Raw genomic sequence first — 24808 nt, forward strand, 5'->3', positions numbered from 1 at the left:
ACTGCTTAATGCCGTATTTTCTTTTTCCATTATTGGCGAAAGCCGGCTATCTGGTAGCTACGCCCATACCCGCCCATGTCCCGCCTTCGCTTTGCTGCCGACACGCCCCTTTGAACTTTCGCCGGCGAGGTGACGGGAAAGCGCCGATGCTGTCAAAAAAAGCAGCTTTTGATTATACCGATTTCGCCGCTTTTCCCAGATCGCCGGCCATCTCCCGATTTGTGTCGGGAAATGGCCGGCGATCACTTTCGATTATGAGCTGGATAGTCAAATAATTTCATTCCTGTGATATGACACTGTCTCAATTGCAATGGCCTTTCCACAAGTAAGTTTGAATATGAAATTGATTTCAGTAAACACTAGTGAGCGTACAATCCAGGGCTTTTTTTTGAGGGGGTACTTGGGGGTACTGAGCCACTAGATATAAGAACATACTGGGACAGACTGAAGGTACATCATGCCCAATATCCTGTTTCGAACAGTTGGCAATTCAGGTTACAAGTACCTGGCAAAATCCCAAAACAGTACAATACATTTTATTTTGCTTTTCCTAGAAATAAGCACTGGATTTTCCCAAGTTCATCTTAATAATGGCTTATGGACTTTTCTTTTAAGAAGATATTCAAACCTTTTTTAAACCTCACTAAGCTAACTGCTTTTACTACATTCTTCGGCAAAAAATTCCAGAGTTTAATTACATGTTGAGTGAAGAAATATTTTCTCCAGTTTGTTTTAAATTTACTACTTTGTAGCTTCATTGGAAAGAGTAAACAAGCGATTCACGTCTACCTGCTCCACTCCACTCATTATTTTATAAACATCTATCATATCTCCCCTCAGCCATCTTTCCTCCAGGCTGAAGAGCCCTAGCCGCTTCAGCCTTTCATCATAGGGAAGTCATCCCATCCTCTTTATTATTTTCGTTGCCCCTCTTTGTACCTTTTCTAATTTCACTTTATCTTTATTGAGATGCGGTGACCAGAATTGCACACAGTATTCAAGGTGCAGTCACACCATGGAGCGAAAAAAAGGCATTATAACATCTTCATTTTTGTTTTCCATTCCTTTCCTAATAATAATTAACATTCTATTTGCTTTCTTTCCCGCCGCTGCACGCTGAGCAGAGGGTTTCAACATACTGTCAACAATGACACCTAGATCCTTTTCCTGGACGGTGACTCCTAATCAGGGCCGTGCCAAGGGTCTCTGGCGCCCCCCCTGCAGACTACCAGTTGGCGGCGCGCCCCCCCCCCCCACACCTGCCTGGCTCCAATGCAGCGATTCCCCTCTCTCCCCTGCCCTCCCGCTCCCATGTAGGAACTGCCCGCCCTCTTCTCCCCCCCAAGATCCCGTTCCTTTTTTTTTTCTTTTAAATTTACCTTCCTCCAGCAGCGCAGCGTCATTGAAGGAAAGAAGGCGGGGCAGTGAGCAGCGAACAAGGGAAGGCTAGAGACGTCGGGACTGGGAGCGCCGCCTCCTTCAATGACGCTGCGCTGCCGGAGGAAGGTAAATTTAAAAGAAAAAAAAAAGGAACGGGATCTTGGGGGGGAGAAGAGGGCGGACAGTTCCTACATGGGAGCGGGAGGGCAGGGTAAGCACGCAGTGGCGGCGCCCCACAGAGGATAGCACCCCCCTGCGGCGCTTACCCCGCTTACCGCATCGGCATGGCCCTGCTCCTAATGTGGAACCTTGCAATACATAGCTATAGTACAGATTCCTCTTTCCCACATGCATTACTTTGCACTTGCTCACATTAAATGTCATCTGCCATTTGGATACCTTTAGGGGCATAATCGAATGTGAACGCCCTTCTCCATGGGCGTCTATGTCCGAGAACAGGTACGTGAAGGGGCGGGACAGACCGGATTTTTGAAAAAAATGGCCACCCATCTTTTTTTTTCGATAATACGGTTTGTGCCCGGCAAATGCATCGGAGTTGTGCGGATTTGAGCTGGGCGGTTTCGTTTTTTAGCGATAATGGAAACCGAAGCTGCCCAGCTCAAAAACGAACAAATCCAAGGCATTTGGTTGTGGGAGGGGCCAGGATTCATAGTGCACTGGTCCCCCTCACATGCCAGGACACCAACCGGGCACCCTAGGGGGCACTTGTAACAATTAAAAAAAACAGTCAAATACCTCCCAAGTCCATAGCTCCGTTCCTTTGGGTGCTGAGCCCCTCAAATCCCCCCCAAAACCCATTGCCCACAACTCTACACCATTACCATAGCCCTTATGGCTGAAGGGGGGGCACCTACCTGTGGGTACAGTGGGTTTTGGGGGTGGTTTGGAGGGCTCCCATTTACCATCACAAGTGTAGTAGGTGGGGGGGATGTGCCTGGGGCCACCTGCCTGAAGTCCACTGCACCCACTAACAACTGCTCCAGGGACCTGCATACTGCTGTGATGGAGCTGGGTATGGCATTTGACGGTGGCATACAGGCTGGAAACAAAAGTTGTTAAAGTTGCTTTTTTTTGGTGGGAGGGGGTTAGTGACCACTGGGGGAGTCAGGGGTGGTCATCTGGTCATTTAGGGCACTTTTTTGGGACTTGTTCGTGAAAAAAAGGGTCCAAAAAAAGGGACCTAAATTTGCGCTAAAAACGCCTTTGTTTTTTCGATTATCGGCCAAAGGCGCCCATCTCTGCTCGGCCAATAAACACACCCCAGTCCCGCCTTCACCACGCCTCCGACATGCCCCGTGAACTTCGTTCGTTCCCGCGACGGAGTGCAGTTGAAGACGCCCAAAATCGGCTTTCTATTATACCGATTTGGGCGCCTTTGCGAGATGGGCCCCCCTCTCCCGATTTGGGTCGAAATCTGGGCGCCCATCACTTTCGAAATAAGGCTGCTTGTTTCCCAGACTCGTAAGTCCTCTTGCAATTTTTCACAATCCTCTTGAAATTTAACAACTTTGAATAACTGTTTTCTCAGCAAATTTAATTTCATCATTAGTTATTTCTATATCTATATCATTTATTAATACGTTTAAAAGCTATGGGGATGGTAGTTACATGCTTCTGCTGGATCCAAAATGGGAGTCTTTAAAATTTTTCTCAATAGCATATCACCCAGACTCGGTGGAAACTGACCTGCTAATAAATGGTCAGCAATCAATTGTTTAAAACCAGATCTTCAGCAATGGGGTGGGGGTGGGGGGTGTTAATATAGTTCTCAAACAAATATCTAGCCAACAGCAAGATTTAGAAAACTTGTTAAAAAGACCGAAAACTCCTTTATGCGTGGTATGGTAAATTGTGATCAATAGCTCAGAAAGGATGTATTTAGATTTGTTCAACAAAAGGATTCAACAGTAAGCATTGTTGAGTGAAAAAAAATATGTGAATCCTTTATTCAGTCAGGTCACAGCTTCTTGAACAAAAATAACTTCAACTGTACCTCCCTCTGTAACTACTGCTCACTCACCTCACCCATGAGGACTTTTGACCTATCGATCTATCCAGAACTGTTTCAATGTTCCTGTCATGGTTTTTAATACCACTTTTACACTGATTACCTTCCATTTCTACCTCTCTACACCTCAAAATTTCACTGGGAATTCAGGTTCTACTTTCTGCTTGCTGGTCCAACATCATCTCCCACCTAGACTACTGCAAACCGCTCCTCACAGGTCTCTCACTAAACCATCCTTCTCTCCTTCAACCAATTCATATTGTGCTGCATGACTTCCAGTGTGGCTGCACTTACATAATCCCTCTTCTGGAGTCACTTCAGTTCAAACTTCTCTTACTGACTTATAAGTACATTCTTTCTGCAGTACCTTAGTATCTCTCCCTACACTTCTCCCTGGAAACTCTGTTCATCAGGTAGATCACTTATCTATATCTGGAATATATCTTATCTGGAATAGACTCCCTGAGCCGGTAGGTCAGGCTCAGTCTCTGGCTGTCTTCAAGTCTAGGCTTAAAGCCCACCTCTTTGCTACTGCTTTCGACTCCTAACCATGACTCTCTTACTCAACACCCTCACTTATCACCCCTACCACTGCAATTTCCCCACCCCTAGCTGTCTGTTCATTTGTCCAATTTAGATTGTAAGCTCTGTTGAGCAGGGACTGTCTTTTTCATGTTGATTTGTACAGCGCTGCGTAAGTCTAGTAGCGCTATAGAAATGTTTAGTAGTAGTAGTAGTAGTATACCCTTCACTGCCAGTTCCAGACTGCATTACTTCCATCTTGCAGCATCATATGCTTGGGATAGACTGCTTGTATACTCCATTCTATGACCAAATCCAGGTTAAAAGCCCAACTTTTGAGGCTACTTTTAAATCTTAACCCCTTATTTGCCCGTTTTAGTCATTCCCATAATAATGAAACTCTTCAATATTTGTTTGTCTGTCTTGAATAGAATGTAATGTTTGTTGAGCTTACATATTTGTGTACAGCGCTGTATATGTCCAGTAGCACTTTTAGAAAGGATAGCAGTAGTAGTGGATTCTCCCACTACTCCAACCAGAGTTACACCTGATCACACTGACCACCCTTCAACATCTTCGGTCCTTCTGTGACTGTTCTCTTGTGCTTGACTGCTTAAATACTTTAAATTTAAATGCTTTACTTTTTGTCTAATAGATTGTAAGCTCTTTGAGCAGGGACTGTCTTTCTTCTGTGTTTGTACAGCGCTGCGTACACTTTGTAGCGCTCTAGAAATGTTAAATAGTAGTAGTAGTACTGAGTACCGGCACCTTTTCCATTGTCTGCTAAAATTGGCCCATGGTCCCCAAGTTTAATGAAAGAGCTCAGGCCTTACACACCAATTCTGCCTTTAGATTCTGTGATTGGTTGCAGGGGGCCTGGCTATTGTGGTGTGGGTCCCTCAGTGATCACCCCACCCCTGAAGGGTGGCCTGGCATTTGAGTACCGGCACCTTTTTCGCTAGAAAAAACACACTGGTACAATCACTTATATAGCTAATCACACAACATTTAGCAGAACAACTTTCTTTCATATTTTGTTCATTTTCTTAGATGTAGAAAGTCAGATGGTTTAACATATATGTTCTGTATGGTTGGGTTTGGCAGGTGACCTTTTTAGTGACAGAATGCTGCCATCTCAAAATTCAGATACGAGTCCTCAATTTGTCCATGAAAACAAAAGGTTCTCACTGTCTTCCTGTGGAAATTACATTAATGCCATGGCGATTTTATAAAAGCATTTCTTAGACAGAAACCTACTTATTTTCATAAAGTTATTAGTTTGGTTAATTTTCCTTGCAGTATTCAGTTCATCCTCCTCCTACTCACACTGCCTGAAGAGAGAGATCACACTCTCATCACAAAACTGTGCTGCTGCTCAGAATAACTGAGTAAAGGTAGAAGGTATGATAATACACACTGTCTTAACAGCCTCCAGGGGACAGAAGGATTGCCAGCCAGAATCATACTACACTAACCCAATTTCTATAGCATCCCACCCCATGAGGACCCATTCTATTAAAAATGCTGTATCATCATTAAAAGTGAAACAGGAGAGAGAGAGAGAATAAAAACAACACAGATTTCCTCAGAGATATAAGATTGGCACATGTTATTTACAGAAAAATAACCCCTTCTAAGAGGCAAGTACATCAGGCATGCACTTGGCTGTCATTTAGTGGCTGAATATTTTTTTTTAGCAGGAGGTTAGTCTTCTGGCAATGATCATAACATCATTTTGTCCTCAATGGGGTCTGGTAGCAGGATATTGGCCCCTTTCTTCTCTTCTCATTTCTCAGTATTGTAAAGGTTCTCAGCCAGAATTTAAGAAGGAACCATCTTCAGCTCATAGCTCAGACCTTACACTTGGATATTAGCCAAAAATGCCAAGAATGCATGTGGAAGAGTAGGTATTGTATGAAAAGTGCCCCAAGGTTCTGAAGCCAAGAACTGTATTGAAGGCGCGATACAGAACAGAGAAGCAGGAGATTAACTACTCATTTATTTGTGTGGATCATAAAGAGTACTACATTTTTAAAAAAATGTAGGATATAACAATTTGTATTCTCCGCCACATGAAAGAAAATAAATCCAGGCAGTTGTATTTTAATGGAGGTGTACTGCAGTTCCTCACATCTAGCATACGTTTATAAGAGCTTTTAAATGCTGACTGTCCTCTTTCCTGCCTGCTATTAATTTATTCTATCATAGAGACTGATGTGATTCCTAGGCACCTGTCAAATCATGGTCCCAATACAGAGATGGTGGCTGCATAACTGTTTCTCCCTTCAGGCTACTTTAATCCTAAAAATAGTCACATAATTAGACTACATGTTGCCTTTCTTCTTTTCTGCCTAGCCTGCACCAGTCTCTTCTCCTTATAAAAACCAATAACTCACTGGAGAGGTGGGGCTGCCTCCAAAAAAGGTGACCCGGTACCAGGTAACAATGAGAGCCCACTTGGCATGAAACTCCGGAAATTCTGGAAAATACTTCTGGATATCCTTTGTAGCCCTCTGAAGGATAGCTGGGTCCTGGCTTTCCCTGTAGTATACCTCCCCAGCTTGGCGGTTGTCCACATCAGCCCAGAAGGCAGCCACCACACGGCGGTCCTTGGATATGGGAAATGCTACAGGGGTGAACTGGGAGACTTCCTTCAAAAAGGAGAGGATTCCATTATTGTTCACCTGTAATAAAAATAATGTATTAATTTATGGACAGGCTTTTGAAAAATTAATCACAAAGTGATATAGAAAAGAAACATTCAACAGTATATACAAAAAATGTACTCAAGACACAAAACAAAATTGTTCATCATAGACAAAAATATTGAAATAAATCAACCTAATAAGTCTAATAGTAAGGAGCTCTCTCTGGCACAATACAAGTACTACAGTGAGTATTAGCATTAAATTTGACAGATTGAGATAATACTCCATATGCCCTAGCTTAGGAGTGAGGTTCATTCCTGTCATAGGCCCCGATACTCAAAGCTCCGGTGCTATAGCGAACAGCGCCCACTCCATACTGCAGGAACAGCACAGAAAAATAGTCCTCCAATGCTCAAAGCTAATGGCATTCAAATTGTATGCATGCTGTGAGACCAAAAGCAAGGGGGAGGAACGTGCCTGGTGCATGCACACAAGAGCTTTGTGGTAAGCGCAGCTCTTGTGCATATGACTAGGCAAACCCAGAAGTGAAACACACATCAGTACCATTCTTCTGTGCCTTTAAATATAAGCTTTTCAAATGTTTTACCATTTGAAAGGCTTATATTTAAACACAGAAAACAGGCGCCAATGTGTGCTTTCACTTATGGGGTGCTTGGACTTGCACACATTTGTTCTCAGTACTGGTGCTTAGAGGCTTGCAGGCAGGGCCGGTCTTAAGGCGAGGCGACCGAGGCGGCCGCATAGAGCCTCGCGCTCAGGGGGGCCCCGCGCAGCGCGCCTCAGGTCGCCCCGCCCTGACCGCCTGAGCACCACTCTCCCTCCCTCCCAAGTTCAACAACGCGCGACAGCGACGTGGTGGGGGCGGTCCGCCCCAGATGTCAGCGGGGGTGGTGGTGGGTGGGGGGTGCTCCGAGTCCGCTCCCGGCGCTTGCTTGTCCTGTCCTGCCTTTAAAAACCCAATTTGAAGCGCTGGAGTACAGGCAGGAGCGCCTCGCGGCTGCCCTTCTACTAAAAATCTCTTAGACAACATCATTGGGCCTTCCCACATTGAGTCCCGCCCTCCTCTGAGGTAACTTCCAATTACCGCGAGGGCGGGCGGGACTCATTGTGGGAAGGCCCAATGACGTCGTCGAAGAGATTTTTAGTAGCAGGGCAGACGGGAGGCGCTCCTGCCTGTTACTCTAGCGCTTCAAATTGTTTTTTTTTTAAAGGCAGTGAGGGTGGTGGGCCTGGGCGGCAGGAGAATGGAGCTGGTAGGTGGGGAGGGACTCAGATGGGAGAAGGGTGTGGGGCTCTCAAATGGGAAGGAGACTGAGGTGGGAGGGGTTCATGGATGGGAGAAGCAGAAGGGGGTGGGGAGGGGGTTCTTGGATAGTTGAAGGGGACGGGTGGGGAGGGGACTGGGGTTCTTGGATGGGAGAGACTGGGGAGGGGGTTCTCAGATGGGAGAAGGGGACGGATGGGGAGAGGACTGGGGTTCTTGAATGGGAGAAGGGACTGAGGTGGGGAGGGGGTTCAAGGATGGGAGAAGGGGATGGGGAGGGGGTTCTTGGATGCTTGAAGGGGACGGGTGGGGAGGGGACTGGGGTTTTTTGGATGGGAGAGACTGGGGAGGGGTTCTCGGATGGGAGAAGGGGATGGGTGGGGAGAGGACTGGGGTTTCTTGAAAGGGAGAAGGGGACTGAGGTGGGGAGGGGTTCAAGGATGGGAGAAGGGGATGAGGAGGGGGTTCTTGGATGCTTGAAGGGGACGGGTGGGGAGGGGACTGGGGTTTTTTGGATGGGAGAGACTGGGGGAGGGGGTTCTCGGATGGGAGAAGGGGACGGGTGGGGAGAGGACTGGGGTTCTTGAATGGGAGAAGGGGACTGAGGTGGAGAGGGGGTTCTTGGATGCTTGGACGGGTGGGGAGGGGACTGGGGTTCTTGGATGGGAGAAGGGACTGGGTCTGAGAAGGGGCAATATGGGAAAATGGGGGCCATGCCTGGGGCTGGTGGGAAAATGGGGTATGCGTGGGTCAGGTGGGAGAATGGTTCTGAAAAGGGGGGCCCTAATACAAGGCATGTGGATGAAGGGGGCTGGAACTGGGGGCTGAAAAGGAGGTTAGGTGGGATAAGAGGCTGGAGACTGAGGGGGGGCAGGGGCTGAAACGGGGGACTGGGGGCTGAAAAGGGGACAGGAGAAGTGGCTGGGGGGGGGCTGAAGCTCGGGACTGGTGGGAGAAAAGGACTGGGGCTGAAATGGGGGACTGGTGGGATAGTGGGGCTGGAACTGGGGGCTGAAAAAAAGGGGCAGAGAGAGGGGCAGATCCTGGATGGGGGAGCAAAGAGGGAGGGCAAACCTGGATGGATGGGAGGAGAGGAGGGCAAATGGTGGATTGAAGGAGCAGAGAGAAAGGGCAGACAGTGGATGGAAGGGATAGAAAGGGCAGACAGGGGCAGATGGTGGATGGAAGGGGCAGAGATAGAGGGCAGATGTGGATGGAAGGAGCAGGAAGAGAGGGCAGACATTGGATAGAGGGGGACAGCCAGAGAGGGCAGACACTGGATGGCAGAGGAGAGACCGAAGACAGATGCTGGATGGAAGGAAAGACAGTGAAAAAGATGGAGGAAAGCAGAAAACAGAGACAACAAACTGTAAATAAAATATATATTTAAATTTTTTTGCTTTAGGATAAAGTAGTATTGTAGATATGTTAATAATGTTTATAATAGAACATGCAAACAAGGTAATCTTTTTATGGACTAATTTTAATACATTTTGGCTAACTTTCGGAGAGCAAAACCCCCTTCCTCAGGTCAGGATAGGATACTGTAACAGTACTATACTGTATTGACCTGAGGAAGCATGTTTTGGCCTCTGAAAGTTAAATATATTAGTTCAATAAAATGGTATTTTATTTTCTATATTTGTTTTATTTCTGTTTGTTAATTTGTAAAGTGGTGATTGGTATTTGTTAGTTTTTTTTCAAATTACATCTGCTGTCTTTATATTTTGCACAGTACTAGGGGACATTTTCTGTTTCTGTGGTGTTGCATGTATGCAGAGTCTGGCATCTTGGGGTTTCATTTTATTTTTTGTCTAAATAGAAAGTTTATGATTACTTATTCTATAGTGGATTAGGGTGTATCTGTGTTTGTGAAAAAGACATGGCTTTCAGTTGGCACTGACTGCCAGGATCGACAAGCCCTGGAGCTGGGGGCCTTGGAGCTTGGAGGGAGGGGTGGCGGGCCCTGGAGCTAGGGTGGGGGCGGAGTTAGGGTGGGGGCGGGGCTAGGGTGGGGCCCCATCAAATTGGTCTGCATAGGGCCCCGCACTTGCTAAGACTGGCCCTGCTTGCAGGGGCTTCCTTCTACTTCTGAAACAAATCAAAACAGGCAGATTTTAAACAGAGAATCATAACAAATCTTCTCTTCAAACCCCCCAATGCCAGCTCCATGCTGGCGTTAGGTTTCCAGTGGTTTGTTTGTGCATTGTTCTCTGAACATTGGGAGGGCATAGTAAATGCTCTTATTCTCTCCCTTTTAACTTTTCGTCTTGATTATTGTAATGTTGTCTATGCAGGCCTACCTCACTTCTCTCTGAAAAAGTTGCAACCACTTCAGAGCATCACCATAAAACAGCTCTACCATGCCTGCCGTTCAGACCATACCACTGCATTAGAATTCTATCACTGGCTACCCGTTGAAAAACACATTACTTACAAAATAACTAACATTTAAGGCACTCCGAGTAGGTCTTCCAGATTACCTTGCACATCTCACCATCCCCTATTCTCCCGCAAGGGTCCTTTGCTCTATTAATGACCACCCGCCTTGTCCTTCCTAATCTAAATCTGCTCATTATGAATCTACCACACATAGTACTTTTTCTTCCTTTCCCCTTTTATTTGGAATTCTTTCCTGCTTTCAATATGCAGTGAATTATTTCAGAAATCCTTTAAAGCAAATCTGAAAGCCTTTCTCTTCAAACAGACTTTCGAGGACCCGGGTTCACAGGATTTCCAGCATGAGATTCAATCTTAGTCTACTTACCTCTCTGCCAGTCCCTTTCCCCTGCTCTTTGTATGAATGGTTATCTTTGCTGTTGAAACTGGCGTTCCTTTCTTGATTTTTTTCAGGATTGTAGTTTTGTAAACCACTGTGCTCTGCCTTGGAAGCTAGAGCGGTCTAGTAAGTCTAAATAAACTATAAACTATTAACATCTTTTGACTACATTTAAATACAGTTTGTGGCCATCTTTAATGTACATGTTGCTTCCTGCACCAAACCCCTCTGAAAACTGTGCGCTGATTAACGGCAGCATTAGTCCAGCACTAATCAGCTCTAACGCCAGCTTTAGGGTCTGAGCATTAGCCCCATGGTATGTGCATAACTAATCCAACTGGAGAAATTGCCTAACACAGTTCACCAGTTGAGAAGGAAATTAAAAGGGAGCCAAGACAGAAGCAATCATTTCCCTTTCATAAAAATGGTGCCAGTTATACTTTAAAAAGCCAGGTTTTTACCTTTTCCCTGACCATACAATAATATGCAGAAGAAGAATTCAACATGACTATTGGGCTCATTTTCGAAAGAGAAGGACGCTCATCTTTCGACACAAATCGGAAGATGGACGTCCTTCTCAGAGAAACATCCAAATTGGTATAATCGAAAGCCGATTTTGGACGTCCCCAACTTCTTTCTGTCGCAGGGATGGCCAAAGTTCAAGGGAATGTGTCGGAAGTGTAGCAAAGGCGGGACTTGGGCATGTCTAACACTTGGACGTCCTTCACACATAATCGAAAAAAAGAAGTACGTCCGTGACAAACACTTGGACGACTTTACCTGTTCGTGTTTTTCTTATGACCAAGGCACAAAAAGGTGCCTGAAATGACCAGATGACCACAGGAGAGAATCGGGGATGATCTCCCCTTACTCCCCCAGTGGTCACTAATCCCCTCCCACTCTCAAAAAATATCTTTCAAAATACTGATTTCCAGCCTCTATGCCAGCCTCAGATGTCATACTCAGGTCCATGACAGCAGTATGCAGGTCCCTGGAGCAGTTTTAGTGGGTGCAGTGCACTTCAGACAGGTGGACCCAGGCCCATACACCCCCTACCAGTTACGTTTGTGGAGGAAACAGCGAGCCCTCCAAAACCCACCAGAAACCCACTGTACCCACATCTAGGTGCCCCTGTTCACCCGTAAGGACTATTGTAGTGGTGTACAGTTGGGGGTAGTGGGTTTGGAGGGGGGGGGGGGTTGGTGGGCTCAGCACACAAGGTAAGGGAGCTATGTATCAGGGAGCAATTTATTAACTCCACGCAGTGCCCCCTAGGGTGCCCGGTTTGGTGTTTCTGGCATGTCAGGGGGACCAGTGCACTAGAAATGCTGGCTCCTCCCACAACCAAATGGCTTGCATTTGTTCGTTTCTGAGATGGACGTCCTTGGTTTCGAAAATCAGAAAGGTGTATGTCTAGGGACGTCCATATCAGGGACGACCAAATGGCAGGATTTGACGCCCCTGACCGTAGTATCGAAACGAAAGATGGACGTCCATCTTGTTTCAAAAATACAGGTTTCCCCCCCTGGGTCATGACGTTTTGCCTGGGTCATGACGTTTGCGAGGGCGTCCAAATCAAAACAGATGTCTCTTTGAAATGCCCCTCTATGGGAACAAGAAAACCCAGAAAGGAGTAGCCTAATGTTATAGCAGCAAGCTGAAAACAGGGGACCAGAATTATACTGCCTGTTAGTTTTCAGTGCAAACTTGGGGCTCTGTTTACTAAGGAGCGGTAGCATTTTAACGCACCTGCAATTAGCATGCGTGTTAACCGTGGTAGGTGCCTATAGGGATATTGTAGCGCATACACAGTTAATGCGCATTAAAATGTTACTAAACTAGTTATAGGCACTTTAACAGGACCCTTAGACTGTAGCCCTCTAAGAAAGAAATATCTACTGTACTTGAATACAATTAAAGTACAATGAAAGAGCATGAACTAAATCTAAACTATAAAAAAGAAAAATCCAGTCATAGAAATAACAAATAACATTGCTTGTATGATTTACAAGTTTCTGGCTATTTCTGTTTTCTTTCAGCACTGTGAGGGGAAGCCTTTTCATTAGAAGCAAGAGGGCCCCCCCCCCCCCTAAAAAGGTAAAATTATGTATCATACTGATAATTATTCCTTTCCATTAATCATAGCTGATCAATCCATAGACTGGTGGGTTGGTCCATCTACCAGCAGGTGGAGATAGAGAGCAAACCTTTTGCCTCCCTATATGTGGTCATGTGCTGCCGGAAACTCCTCAGTATGTCGATATCAAAGCTCCATCCGCAGGACTCAGCACTTAGAGAATTACACCCACAAAGGGACACTCTGCCCAGCTCAAGACCGCCGAAACGGGGGAGGGGAATTAACCCAGCTCATCCCCACACAAGTGGGGGAGGGGAATCCGTCCAGCTCATCCCCGCGGAGCGGGGGAGGGACACCACCCCGCCGATGCGGGGGGATCTGGCTTATCCTGCAACCGCAACCGCGGGAGGAGCTGACTGACCCTAACACCGCCGAAGCGGGAGGGGTACAAAGCTGCCCTACAGCCGCACGAAGCGGGAGGGAGCGCCAGCAGAATTTAGGTCTCAATCCAGCCCCGTAAAACGGAGGGGAGAGGAATGCAGCAGCTCACTGTAACACAAAAATCGTCTCAACTCTTGAAGAATCCAATTGAAAAAAACTTGAACACGAAGTCCTCCTGAACAGGAACTGAAGACTAAACTTGAACCTGAAATGCAACCAGAATATAACAGTACAGATATCTGGGAGGGGCTATGGATTGATCAGCTATGATTAATGGAAAGAAAATTATCAGGTATGATACATAATTTACCTTCCATATCATCATGCTGATCAATCCATAGACTGGTGGGATGTACCGAAACAGTACTCACCCAGGGCGGGACATTGAAATTCCTGACCGCAACACTGAAGCTCCAAACCGGGCCTCCGCCCGAGCAGCCACAGTCAAGCGGTAATGCCTGGAGAAGGTATGGGCCGATGCCCAAGTTGCCGCCTTGCAAAATCTCTTCCAAGGAGACGGACCCGGCCTCTGCCATCGAGGCCGCCTGAGCTCTAGTGGAGTGAGCCTTCAGCTGGATAGGCGGCACCTTCCCCGCGGCCACATAAGCCGCTGCAATGGCTTCCTTGACCCATCTTGCCACTGTAGGCTTAGCAGCCTGCAGACCCTTACGAGGACCTGCAAACAGGACAAACAGATGATCCGACTTCCGGAAATCATTGGTCACTTCCAAGTATCTGATGATGACTCGTCTCACATCTAGATATTTGAGAGCAGAGTACTCCTCTGGGTAGTCCTCCCTACGAAAGGATGGGAGACAGAGCTGCTGATTCACATGGAAGCGAGAAACAATCTTGGGCAGGAAGGAAGGCACTGTGGCGAATAGACACTCCTGCCTCAGTGAACTGCAGAAAAGGCTCTCGACATGATAGGGCCTGGAGCTCGGAAACTCTTCTGGCTGAAGTGATAGCCACCAAAAGACTGCTTTCAACGTCAGGTCTTTCAGAGATGCCCTCGACAAGGGTTCAAAGGCGGCTTCTGCAAGGCTCTTAGCACCAGGTTGAGATTCCACGCAGGCACCACTGAGTGCAGAGGAGGGCGCAGGTGATTAACTCCCTTGAGAAAACGCACCACATCTGGCTGCGAAGCAGGGAAGCACCCTTCAGGCGGCCCCTGAAGCAAGCCAGAGCCGCTACCTGGACTTAGGGAACTGAGCGACAGGCCTTTCTCCAGACCTTTTTGCAGGAACGCCAACACTGAAGAAATTGGAGCAGTGAAGGGAGAAAGTGAGCCTGCTTCACACCACGCTGCAAAGGTACGCCAAACCCTGGCGTAAGCAGTAGAAGTTGAGCGCTTCCTCGCTCTCAGCATAATGGCGATGACCTTGTCTGAGAAGCCCTTCTTCCTCAGACGCTGCCGCTCAATAGCCAGGCCGTAAGACCAAAGGGGGAGGGATCCTCCATCACCACGGGACCCTGATGCAACAGGCCCTGCTCCACAGGCAGCCGCAGAGGGTCGTCCACTGAGAGCCTGATCAAGTCCGCATACCAGAGACGTCTGGGCCAGTCCGGACCCACCAGGATTATCCGGCCCGGATGCTTTGCCATCCGGTCTAGTACCCTGCCCAACATGGGCCAGGGCGGGAACACATAGAGAAGCTGCTGTGTCGGCCACTGTTGGAGAAGAGCATCTACTCCAGAGATCGAGGGTCCCGTCCTCTGCTGAAAAAAGCGCGGCACTTGGCAATTGGCCGATTGACGCCATCAGATCTAGGCTCGGCTGGCCCCAGCGCTTCGTGATGTCCAAGAATGCCTGAGCCGATAACTGCCACTCTCCGGGATCCAAGGTATGGCGACTGAGAAAGTCCGCCTTGACATTCATGACTCCGGCAATGTGGGCCGCTGACAGCTGTTCCAGGTTCGCTTCCGCCCACTGGCATAGATTCATGGCCTCCTTGGCTAGAGGGGCGCTCTTGGTACCTCCCTGGCGGTTGACATAGGCCACAGCCGTGGCATTGTCCGACAGGACCCGTACTGGCTTCAACGCCAGTACCGGGAGGAACTCCAAAAGCGCCAACCGAATGGCTTTGAGTTCCAGGAGGTTGATAGACCACTTTGCCTCTGCAGGAGACCAGAGCCCCTGCACTGTCCTTCCCAAGCAGTGGGCTCCCCAGCCCGTCAAAGAGGCGTCCGTCGTGACGACAATCCACTCCGGGGTCACAAGAGGCATTCCTGCAGACAACTTGTCTGTCTGCATCCACCAGCTCAGCGCCTTGCGCACTGCCGGGACCAAGGGAAGGCGCACAGCATAATCCTCCGACATCGGAGTCCAGCGCTGCAGCAGAGAGAGTTGTAGTGGTCTCATATGAGCCCTGGCCCAGGGCACTACTTCCCTCGTGGCCGTCATAGAGCCCAACAGCTGCACATAGTCCCAAGCCCGAAGAGAAGAGGCTACTAGGAACTGGTCCACCTGAGCCTGAAGCTTGACAATCCGATTGTCTGGCAGGAACACTCTGCCCACTTGGGTGCCGAAACGAACTCCCAGATACTCCAGGGACTGAGTCGGGCGCAGCTGGCTTTTCTCCCAGTTGATGATCCACCCCAGGGAGCTCAAAAGAGCAATCACCCGGTCCACAGCTTTGCCGCACTCTGCATAAGAGGGGGCTCGGATCAACCAGTCATCCAGATAACGATGGACTTGTACTCCTCCTTTCGCAGGAAAGGCCGCGATGACCACCATTACTTTGGAGAAGGTCCGCGGAGCAGTAGCCAACCCGAACGGAGGGCTCGAACTGGAAGTGTCGGCCCAGACTGGCAAAACGCAGAAAAGCGTTGATGAGGAGGCAGATGGGAATATGCAAATACGCTTGCTTGATGTCCAAGGATGCCAGGAACCCCCTGCCTTCACTGCTGCTATAACAGAGCGGAGAGTCTCCATGCGAAAGTGCCGAACTTTCAGAGGCCTGATTGACCCTCCCTTTCTTTGGTACACAAAGTAAATGGAAGTAACGTCCCTTGCCAAGCTGATTTTCTGGCACCGGAACGACCGCACCCAGGCAGATAGGTTGTCCAAAGTCTGCTGCACTGCCACAGCTTTGAACGAAGACTTGCAGTGGAGAGAGTACAAACCCGTCTCTTAAGGGTCGGCAGAACTCTAGCTTGTAGCCGTCTCTGATGACTTCCAGCACCCAAGCGTCTGAAGTTACCCTGGTCCACTCGCCCAGAAACGAGGACAGGCGTCCTCCAATCTGCACTGGGCCATGGACCAGGGCCCCGTCATTGGGTACGAGACCCTGGGGGAGGACCGGAGGGCGCACCTCCGGGACGGCGGTCTCTGCGAAAGGAATGCTGCTTGGGGGAGAAGTTCCTTTTGAAGGAAGAGGGGGGAGAGGAGCCCGACTTGCCCGGGCGGTACCGACGGGCTTCCTGAAACCGTCCTCTGGAGTTACCGGGGCGAGCACTGGCCCGAGCCCTGACCTCTGGTAACCTCTTGCCCTTAGACGTGCCGAGATCGGTCACAATTTTGTCCAGCTCGACCCCAAAGAGCAGCTTGCCTTTAAAAGGCAACTTAGCCAGGCGGGACAGAGGCGTGGTCAGCAGACCAATGCTTCAGCGAAAGCCACCACCGCGCAGAGACTGTCTGAGCCATACCTTTAGCCGAGGCTCTCAAGACATCATACAGCAAGTCTGCCAAATAAGCCAAGCCAAATTCCAGGGCCGGCCAATCAGCCTCAAGAAGGATCTGAGGGGGAAGCCCGCTGCACAATCGTCAGGCACGCCCTGGCCACATAGGAGCTGCAAACTGAGGCCTGCAAACTTAAAGCAGCCGCCTCGAAGGACTACCTTAAGGCCGCCTCCAATCTTCTGTCTTGGGCGTCCTTTAGGGCCGTGCCACCTTCCACCGGCAACGCCGTTTTCTTAGTCACCACAGTGATTAAAGAATCCACGGTAGGCCAAAGAAAGGCCTCCCGTTCACTTTCAGGCAGAGGATAGAGGCGGGACATAGCCCTAGCCACTTTGAGGCTTGCTTCCGGGACATCCCATTGAGCCGAAATCAAGGTGTGCATGGCATCATGCATGTGGAAGGTTCTAGGCGGGCGCTTCGTCCCCGGCATAATGGCGGAGCCAACAGGGGCTGAAGGAGAGACGTCCTCCGGAGAGGAAATCTTCAAAATGCTCATGGCCTGCACTAACAGGTTGGGGCAAGTCCTCTGAGCGAAAAATCCGCGCTGCAGAGGGGTCATCCGCTCCAACCGAGCGGGAATCCGTCTCCTCTAAGGAATCCCCAAAGGACCGTTGGGAGAACCCAGATACGCTGCCCTCATCTACATCAGAGGAGACAGAGTCCTCTAAGGCCTGGAAATCCACCCGAGGGCGTTTACTTCCGGGGGCCTCGTTTTGCATAAGGAAGGCCTGATGCAGCAGCAAAATGAACTCGGGGGAGAAACCCCCCAGACTGTGCACTTCAGCAGCCTGGGCCACAGCCCTAGATGCACCCTCAACCGGCGCTCGCAAGAGCGGGGGAGAAACATGCTGCACATCCAAAATGGCATCCGGCGCGACACTCCGCGAAGGAGCCGCGTGGGAAGAACGGCGCTTAACTTTGGCCGCTTTTTTGCCGTCGCCCAAATCAAGGGCGGCCATAGAATTAACGTCTCCCACCTCAAGGGCGGCCCAAGAAGAAGCCGTCCGAGCAGAGTGGCTGGCCAAGATGGCGGAGGCGGGCAGCGGGGGATGGGCGTTTATGGCGGGAAAAACCGCCGCACCGGAGGAAGAACCGGGACACTGACCGACCTCCAAACTGACACCCAACAAGGGCGAATCAGACTTTAAGACCCCTGCATCCCCGCTAGAAGCGCACACGCGGTCCGGGGAGCAATTCTTTGCGCCCTCGCCCTCCAACGCCATAGGCCACGTGGAGACCGATCGGGGAACCCCCTGCCCACTACAAAAAGGTAAAAATTACCTGCTTCTCGCTCCAAGCTGTAACGAACTGGTGTCCCAGTGAGTAGCTGCAATAAACGTTGAAATAAACGCCCTTAAGGACGTCCAAAATTTTTTTTTTTTTTTTAACGGAGCCAGCAGAGGGGGGAGAAAAGGAGGGACCTGGCACCACCAGGTTTGCACTTGCTCAAGAAGAGCCCTCAACCCCAGGTACTCAACAAAACCTAAAAATTAGGCTTGGAGACCTAGCCAGAGCTGCTGCTGTGTGTGACCACCACCTGCTGAGATAGAGAACATACTGAGGAGTTTCCGGCAGCACATGACCACATATAGGGAGGCAAAAGGTTTGCTCTCTATCTCCACCTGCTGGTAGATGGACACAATCCACCAGTCTATGGATTGATCAGCATGATGATATGGAAGAATAGTTTTGACACTACCAGAATCAATCTGACAAATAACTATGACATGTCAACCTTTCCTTTGCAAAATTCACAAAATCATCTTCTTTGATGATTTGTAGGTTGGAAGACTTGGATTCTTCAAAGTATCTCCTCCCAACCCTTCTCTTCTTTAACTTTGCTGTCTCTTTGGCCGATATTCAGCCTACGAGAGGCAGGCCTACAGTGCTGTGATTGGTGCTAAGCATGGGCAATGCTGGGCCAATTCCAGTGACTGGCATTGAATATCTGATTTTTTTGTGGCCAGCTTAAACTTAACTAGCTAAGTTAATATTCAGCCCTAGCTGGTTAAGTTTATAGCAGTCAAAGATAGGACTGCTATTTATGTGGTCCAATTTGGCCATTAAACTTAGCCAGTGGAGCGCTGAATTTTTGCGGCCAGCTGGTTATATCACACGATATAGTTGGTTAGCTGCTATGTGCTAATATTCATCAGAGATAACCAGCTATCTCGGGCTGAATATTAATGCTTAGCCAGCTATATGCTATTTAACCAGTCAGGAGTTGTTCAGGCCAGTTAAATAGCACTGAATATTGACCAGTCTGGGTATAGCCTGTTCCCTAATCCTCCTCCCCTATGCAGGCTCCAGGTATACCTCCTTCTCCTTTATCACTTGCAAGTCTCTGGGTATATTCTAAGCCAGAGGTTCCCAACCAGTGTGCCATGGAGAGGAAGCACTGTTGTGCCTGGAAAAAAAATTGTCCCCTTGCCACAGTGGGTAATAGCCACTGCCAACAGAAGTTTTGCTCTCTCTCTTCCCCATCTTCTGCCTCCTCCTCCTAACTTCCTCACCTTCTGCCTCTGCTGACTTCCTTCAGAAATTGGAAAAAACATGGGGCTATTAGGTCTTGTGAAAGCACAGGGCTCCACACATCCAATTTCAAAAGGAAGCCAGCAAGGAAGCAATAGGTAAGCAATGTGGATAAAGGGGAGCCGGTGGATATTGTATATCTAGATTTTCAGAAGGCGTTTGACAAAGTGCCGCATGAAAGACTCCAAAGGAACCTGGAGAGTCATGGGATTGGAGGCAGTGTATTATTATGGATTAAGAGCTGGTTAAAGGATAGGAAGCAGAGAGTAGGGTTAAATGGCCATTATTCTCGATGGAGAAGGGTGGTTAGTGGGGTCCCTCAGGGGTCTGTGCTGGGACCGCTGCTTTTTAACATATTTATAAATGACCTCGAGATGGGAGTAACTAGTGAGGTAATTAAATTTGCAGATGACACAAAATTATCCAGGGTCGTCTCGTCGTGGGAGGAGTGTGAAAAATTACAAGAAGACCTCGTGAGACTGGAGGATTGGGCGTCCAAATGGCAGATGAAGTTCAACGTTGACAAGTGCAAAGTGATGCATGTGGGAAGGAGGAACCCGAATTACAGCTATGTTATGCAAGGTTCCGCGTTAGGAGTTACGGACCGAGAAAGGGATCTGGGAGTAATCGTGGATAGGACGTTGAAATCTTCAGCTCAATGTGCTGCGGTGGCTAAGAAGGCGAACGGAATGTTGAGTATTATTAGAAAAGGGATGGAAACCAAGCATGAGGATGTTATAATGCCGTTATATCGCTCCATGATGCGGCCGCACCTGGAGTATTGTGTTCAGTTCTGGTCGCCTCATCTCAAAAAAGATATAAAGGAATTGGAGAAGGTGCAGAGAAGGGCGACAAAAATGATAAAAGGGATGGGACGACTACCCTATGAGGAGAAGTTAAGATGGCTAGGACTCTTTAGCCTGGACAGAAGGCGGCTGAGAGGTGATATGATAGAGGTTTACAAAATAATGAGCGGGATAGAGCGGACAGATGTGAAGCGTTTGTTTACGCTTTCTAACAATAATAGAACCAGGGGACACAAGATGAAATTAGAATGTGGTAGGTTTAAAACAAATCAGAGAAAGTTTTTCTTTACTCAGCGCGTAGTTAGACTCTGGAACTCATTGCCGGAGAAGGTAGTGATGGCAGCTGGCCTTGCTGAGTTTAAAGGGGGTTTGGACAGATTTCTGAAGGAAAAGTCCATTGATCGTTTATTAAATTTTGGGTTTTTGCCAGGTTCTTGGGGCCTGGATTGGCTGCTGTTGGAGACAGAGTGCTGGGCTTGATGGACCTTTGGTCTTTTCCCAGCATGGCAGTGCTTATGTGTTTATGTGCTTATAATGCTGCTGATTGGTTCCTCCAGTTGGTGGGAGGACAACCAGGCTGTACAAAGGGAGATGGCACTGATGCAAGTAGAGGGAGCAGAGGGAATGGAAGATGATGTTAATGCCAGAGAACATAGGAGGAGAGGGAATATGTTGGTGTGGTGGAAACTCTGTTATGAGAGAGGGAAAATCAGAACTTGTGGGTGATTGAAAAACTAAATTTAAAGCTGACACAAATGCCACAACTATCAGCTGTCGGTCCAATTAGTGCATAAATTACATCTTTTTTTTAATTTATGAATTTTCACATTTACATTTATGTAATATAACATAAATTTGAATTTAGAAAAATAAACAAGAAATTCAATCCTATTAGGCAAATTACTCACTACTTTTTAGTCCACAAATATTTGATCCAAGATCTAGGTAATATAAATTTTAAAGCTCAATTAAATTGATTGAAACAATTACAAACTAGAACAGAGGGAACCTGAGTTACGCAGCCGAGACTTAGCGCTAGGGAACAAGAACTACTACAACATTATTCTTTAGAGGAAATAAATTCTATCAACTACCCTGGGTCATAGGCGGTCGGTGGCCCAACTGTTTGGGGAGGCTAAGGGGGCGGGGTGTGGGTGGGGCCAGGGGTGGAGCTTAAATCCATAATTGTCTGATAACACACAGAAAAAAATAAATAATAAAAATAAAAGTCACAATTAATACCTTTTATTACATTTAGATATTAGATATGTATCATATGTCAAGAATAAAGTGGTTGCTCAAAGCAATATTCTAGCACAATTGCTCAACTGCAAACACGATGCACAACTTTGTGCAAAAACACACTCAGAACCTTACTGTACCATAAATATTACACTGGGCCAGAAACCAATACAACCAATATACCACCCATACGGAAAATGCAGACCGTCAACAATATGAAACAAGGGATCATATCATCACAATTCTCATGTAGAGCCACAAAAACACCCTAATTCATGCTTAATGTGGGATAAATGCCCATAAATAAGTAAATAAAATATAAACTTTTAATGTTGAGCACCTGATTCTCAAAGTGGGGCATATTCCAAACACTATAATGAAAATAAAATGATCTTTTCTACCTTGTTGTCCTGGGTTGTCCGATTCGTGCGGCTATCTGTTCTCAGTGCAGGTCAGGAAGTCATCCTCCTTAAATATCTCCCCGCAACCAGCCAACCCCCCCCCCCCCCCCCCCCCCCCCCCCCCGCTCTCCCAGCAGTAAGGTAAACAAACCATAAACCAATTTCTACAATTGGTTACACAAGGCTAGAGGGCTTTTAACTGCAGTTCCTGCTGTGAGGATGGAGGTAAATCAACAATTTAAACCTCTCAGAGCACAGCAGGGGAGGCTTAGCCTGGCCAAGCCTCTTATACCGGGTGCCTATGCCCTGGGTCAAAAAACATATAATTTGTAGAATTCAAAGATACATTACATTTGCAGGGAAATTTTAAAAGGAAAGTCCCTCCTATTCGAAGAACTCTCACTTTTAGTAACATAAACTCTTTTCTTCTTCTTTGTGTGTCTCTTGAGAGATCCAGAAAAATCTGTACTTTTGATCCTAGGAATAGTGAGTTCATGTGGCGAAAATAAAGTCTAAATATATTATTACAATCCAATTCCAGAGCAAATGTAACCAGCAGTGTTGTTCTTTCTGTTATAACTTCCATGGGATTCTCAAGAAAGTCTGTTAAATTTAGGTCAGGTTGAGGAGGAATAGGTAATCTTCCTGTTTCAGTACCGGAAATATATTGAATTTTGGTAATAGGTGGAAAACCCTCAAGGGGAACACCCAGTACCTCCGTTGTATATTTTTTTTTAGCATTTCTAATGCTGGAATAAGAGGGGACCTAGGAAAGTTCAAAAATCGCAAGTTATTTCTCCTTATCTGATTTTCTAAATGTTCTATTTTACGCTTCTGGAAGTTATTATCTTTTATTAGCATTAACGTTGAGGAATTCACTGATTTTATTTCTTTATCAAAAACCTCCATTTTAGTCATTTGCTCTTCTATTTTAGCTGATACTTCACCTTGATCCTGCTTTAATTCCGCCACCTCACCCCGCAAAATACCTGATAATTGTTGTAGGTTGGTATTCAGTCCTGGAATCGCTTCCCATAGTATGTCCAATGTAACAGTCACAGGTTTTAACATAACTCCAGTCTTCACGGAGGGTTCGCCTTGCACTGCCAGCGATACGAAGCCTGGCTGGGACGTTGTTCCTACTGACGTCAACGTGGCAATGGGGTCTCCACAAACAGCCGCAAGGGTCCGACTTCCGGGCTCAGCGTTCTGCTCACTCGCTGCCTCCACTTCTCCTCCGGGTCTTGGGGGTGCTGTTATCGGGGGTGGACTCAATGACACTCCCTCAGCGCTATGGTCAGCAGTATCTCCCGGACCTCTCGAGGTGTCCACTCTGGCTCCCAGCGTTCGCAAGCCCGACTCCTCCAAAGTCGTCTGGCGTGTGGGAGGGGGATTCGCCCTGCCTGTGGAGGTAGGCATATTGGGCTTCCCTTTCCTCTTTCCCATTCCGGGTCTGTGGTTACTCTCATGCGTTAGATTTCTAATGGGAGTCAAGAGCTGCTTCGCGCACGTCTGCTCTCGGCGCCATCTTGGATCTCTCATAAATTACTATTAAACATCTAATTAGATATGAATAATGCGTGTGAAGATGTTGTTAAAGCCCCACTCTCATAAAATACTTTTATTTGTGTTTTCTTTTCTCATTTATATGCTGGGTTTTTCAATAGTAGTTTGTTGGTGTAGTAGTGGGGCATAGAAGGGAAGGTGATGATGAAAATGGGGGTGGGGGAGGTGGGCAAGGAGAAAGGGAATGAAGAGGGAAGATGATGATGAACCACAAAAGTTAACCGAGTACCAAATGTCCCACAATGAAAGAAGGTTGGAAACCCCTGTCCTAAACCCTCACTCCCCTCTCCTTTATCCCTTGTCCTGTCAATGCTTCCTCCTCTTTTCTGTCCGCTCACTTATACAATGTTCAGCAAGCCCTCAACTAGAAACCTGGCATCTTGACTGCAGTTTCTACAATACATATTTTCAAGTTTTTTTTTTCCTGGCTTCTGAAGTGTAAATAACATCTGCTGGGTGGTACTGCTGGTATGGGAGCTGCCAGCCAACCCCCTCCCACCTTGTGTTTGCAGTGGAGGTGTGAGATGAAGCGCTAGGAGGCCAGGAAGAGGAAGATAGAACAGAGCTCCTCCTGTTCTCCCTGTGGGATACAGGCCAAAAGAAGGCCCAACAGGTGAGAAAACGGCCCTAGTAGCAGCTTTACACAAACATTCTGCATCCTGTCTGGGGCCACTTATAATTTGTCTCTTAGTGCCAGTGGAATTCAGACAGCACATCTACCTTTAAATGCAGCCCTGGAGCATTAGATCTTCTTTAAGTAAGAAACTTCTTAGGAATTATTTTTAAACTGCATTTGTTGTTGGTCCAAAACTTGCAGGTTTATTATTTGCTGCTGTTGGATGAACCTATGCCATGTCTCCCCTGCAGAAAAGTGACATAAATGGAGCAAAGAGGAACTGCCCTGATCCTTTAGCTATAAAATCTCAGCATTACCTACTCTGCCAGTATTGGATCAAGACCTACAGTGGCCTGTACTATTTCATTAAAACGTTCCTCCATTGCATTTCGGTCTTGAGCTACATATGACTGCTGCAAAAATACTAAGGTCCCTGTTTACTAACCCGTGCTATAGGTGCGCTAGCGTTTTTAGTACACGTTAAAAACTAGCATGCAACTACCGCTAGAGACACCCATAGGAATATATGGGTGTCTCTAGCGTTTAATGCACACTGAAAATGCAATTACACCTTAGAAAACAGGGCCCTAAAACTTCTCTCCCTCCATCCAGCCTTTCAGGCGTACCTTGATCCAGAATAGAAGATCAACTGCATTTTAGTCCTCATCTACAGTGCTGTTGAACTTGTACTGGGCTCTCACAGATCTTATTTAATCAGTGGTCTTCTCCTTCCCTCATCCTCCACCAAGGTCTCATTTCAAATTTTCCAAGCAGAGGTATAAAGAATGTAACTCAATAGTAT

The 24808-nt window shown here is 47.5% G+C and overlaps 1 protein-coding gene across 1 annotated transcript in view; it reads right to left on the reverse strand.

Annotated features, from left to right (window-relative positions):
• SNED1 (sushi, nidogen and EGF like domains 1) overlaps positions 1-24808 on the reverse strand; it is a 684146-nt gene that overhangs the window by 509412 nt on the left and 149926 nt on the right. The window contains 1 exon segment of the mRNA XM_030215639.1: positions 6328-6615. Within this exon segment, the coding sequence (XP_030071499.1) occupies positions 6328-6615 (288 nt within the window).

This window comes from Microcaecilia unicolor, chromosome 10 (genome assembly GCF_901765095.1).
Source record: "Microcaecilia unicolor chromosome 10, aMicUni1.1, whole genome shotgun sequence".
Lineage (NCBI taxonomy): Eukaryota > Metazoa > Chordata > Amphibia > Gymnophiona > Siphonopidae > Microcaecilia > Microcaecilia unicolor.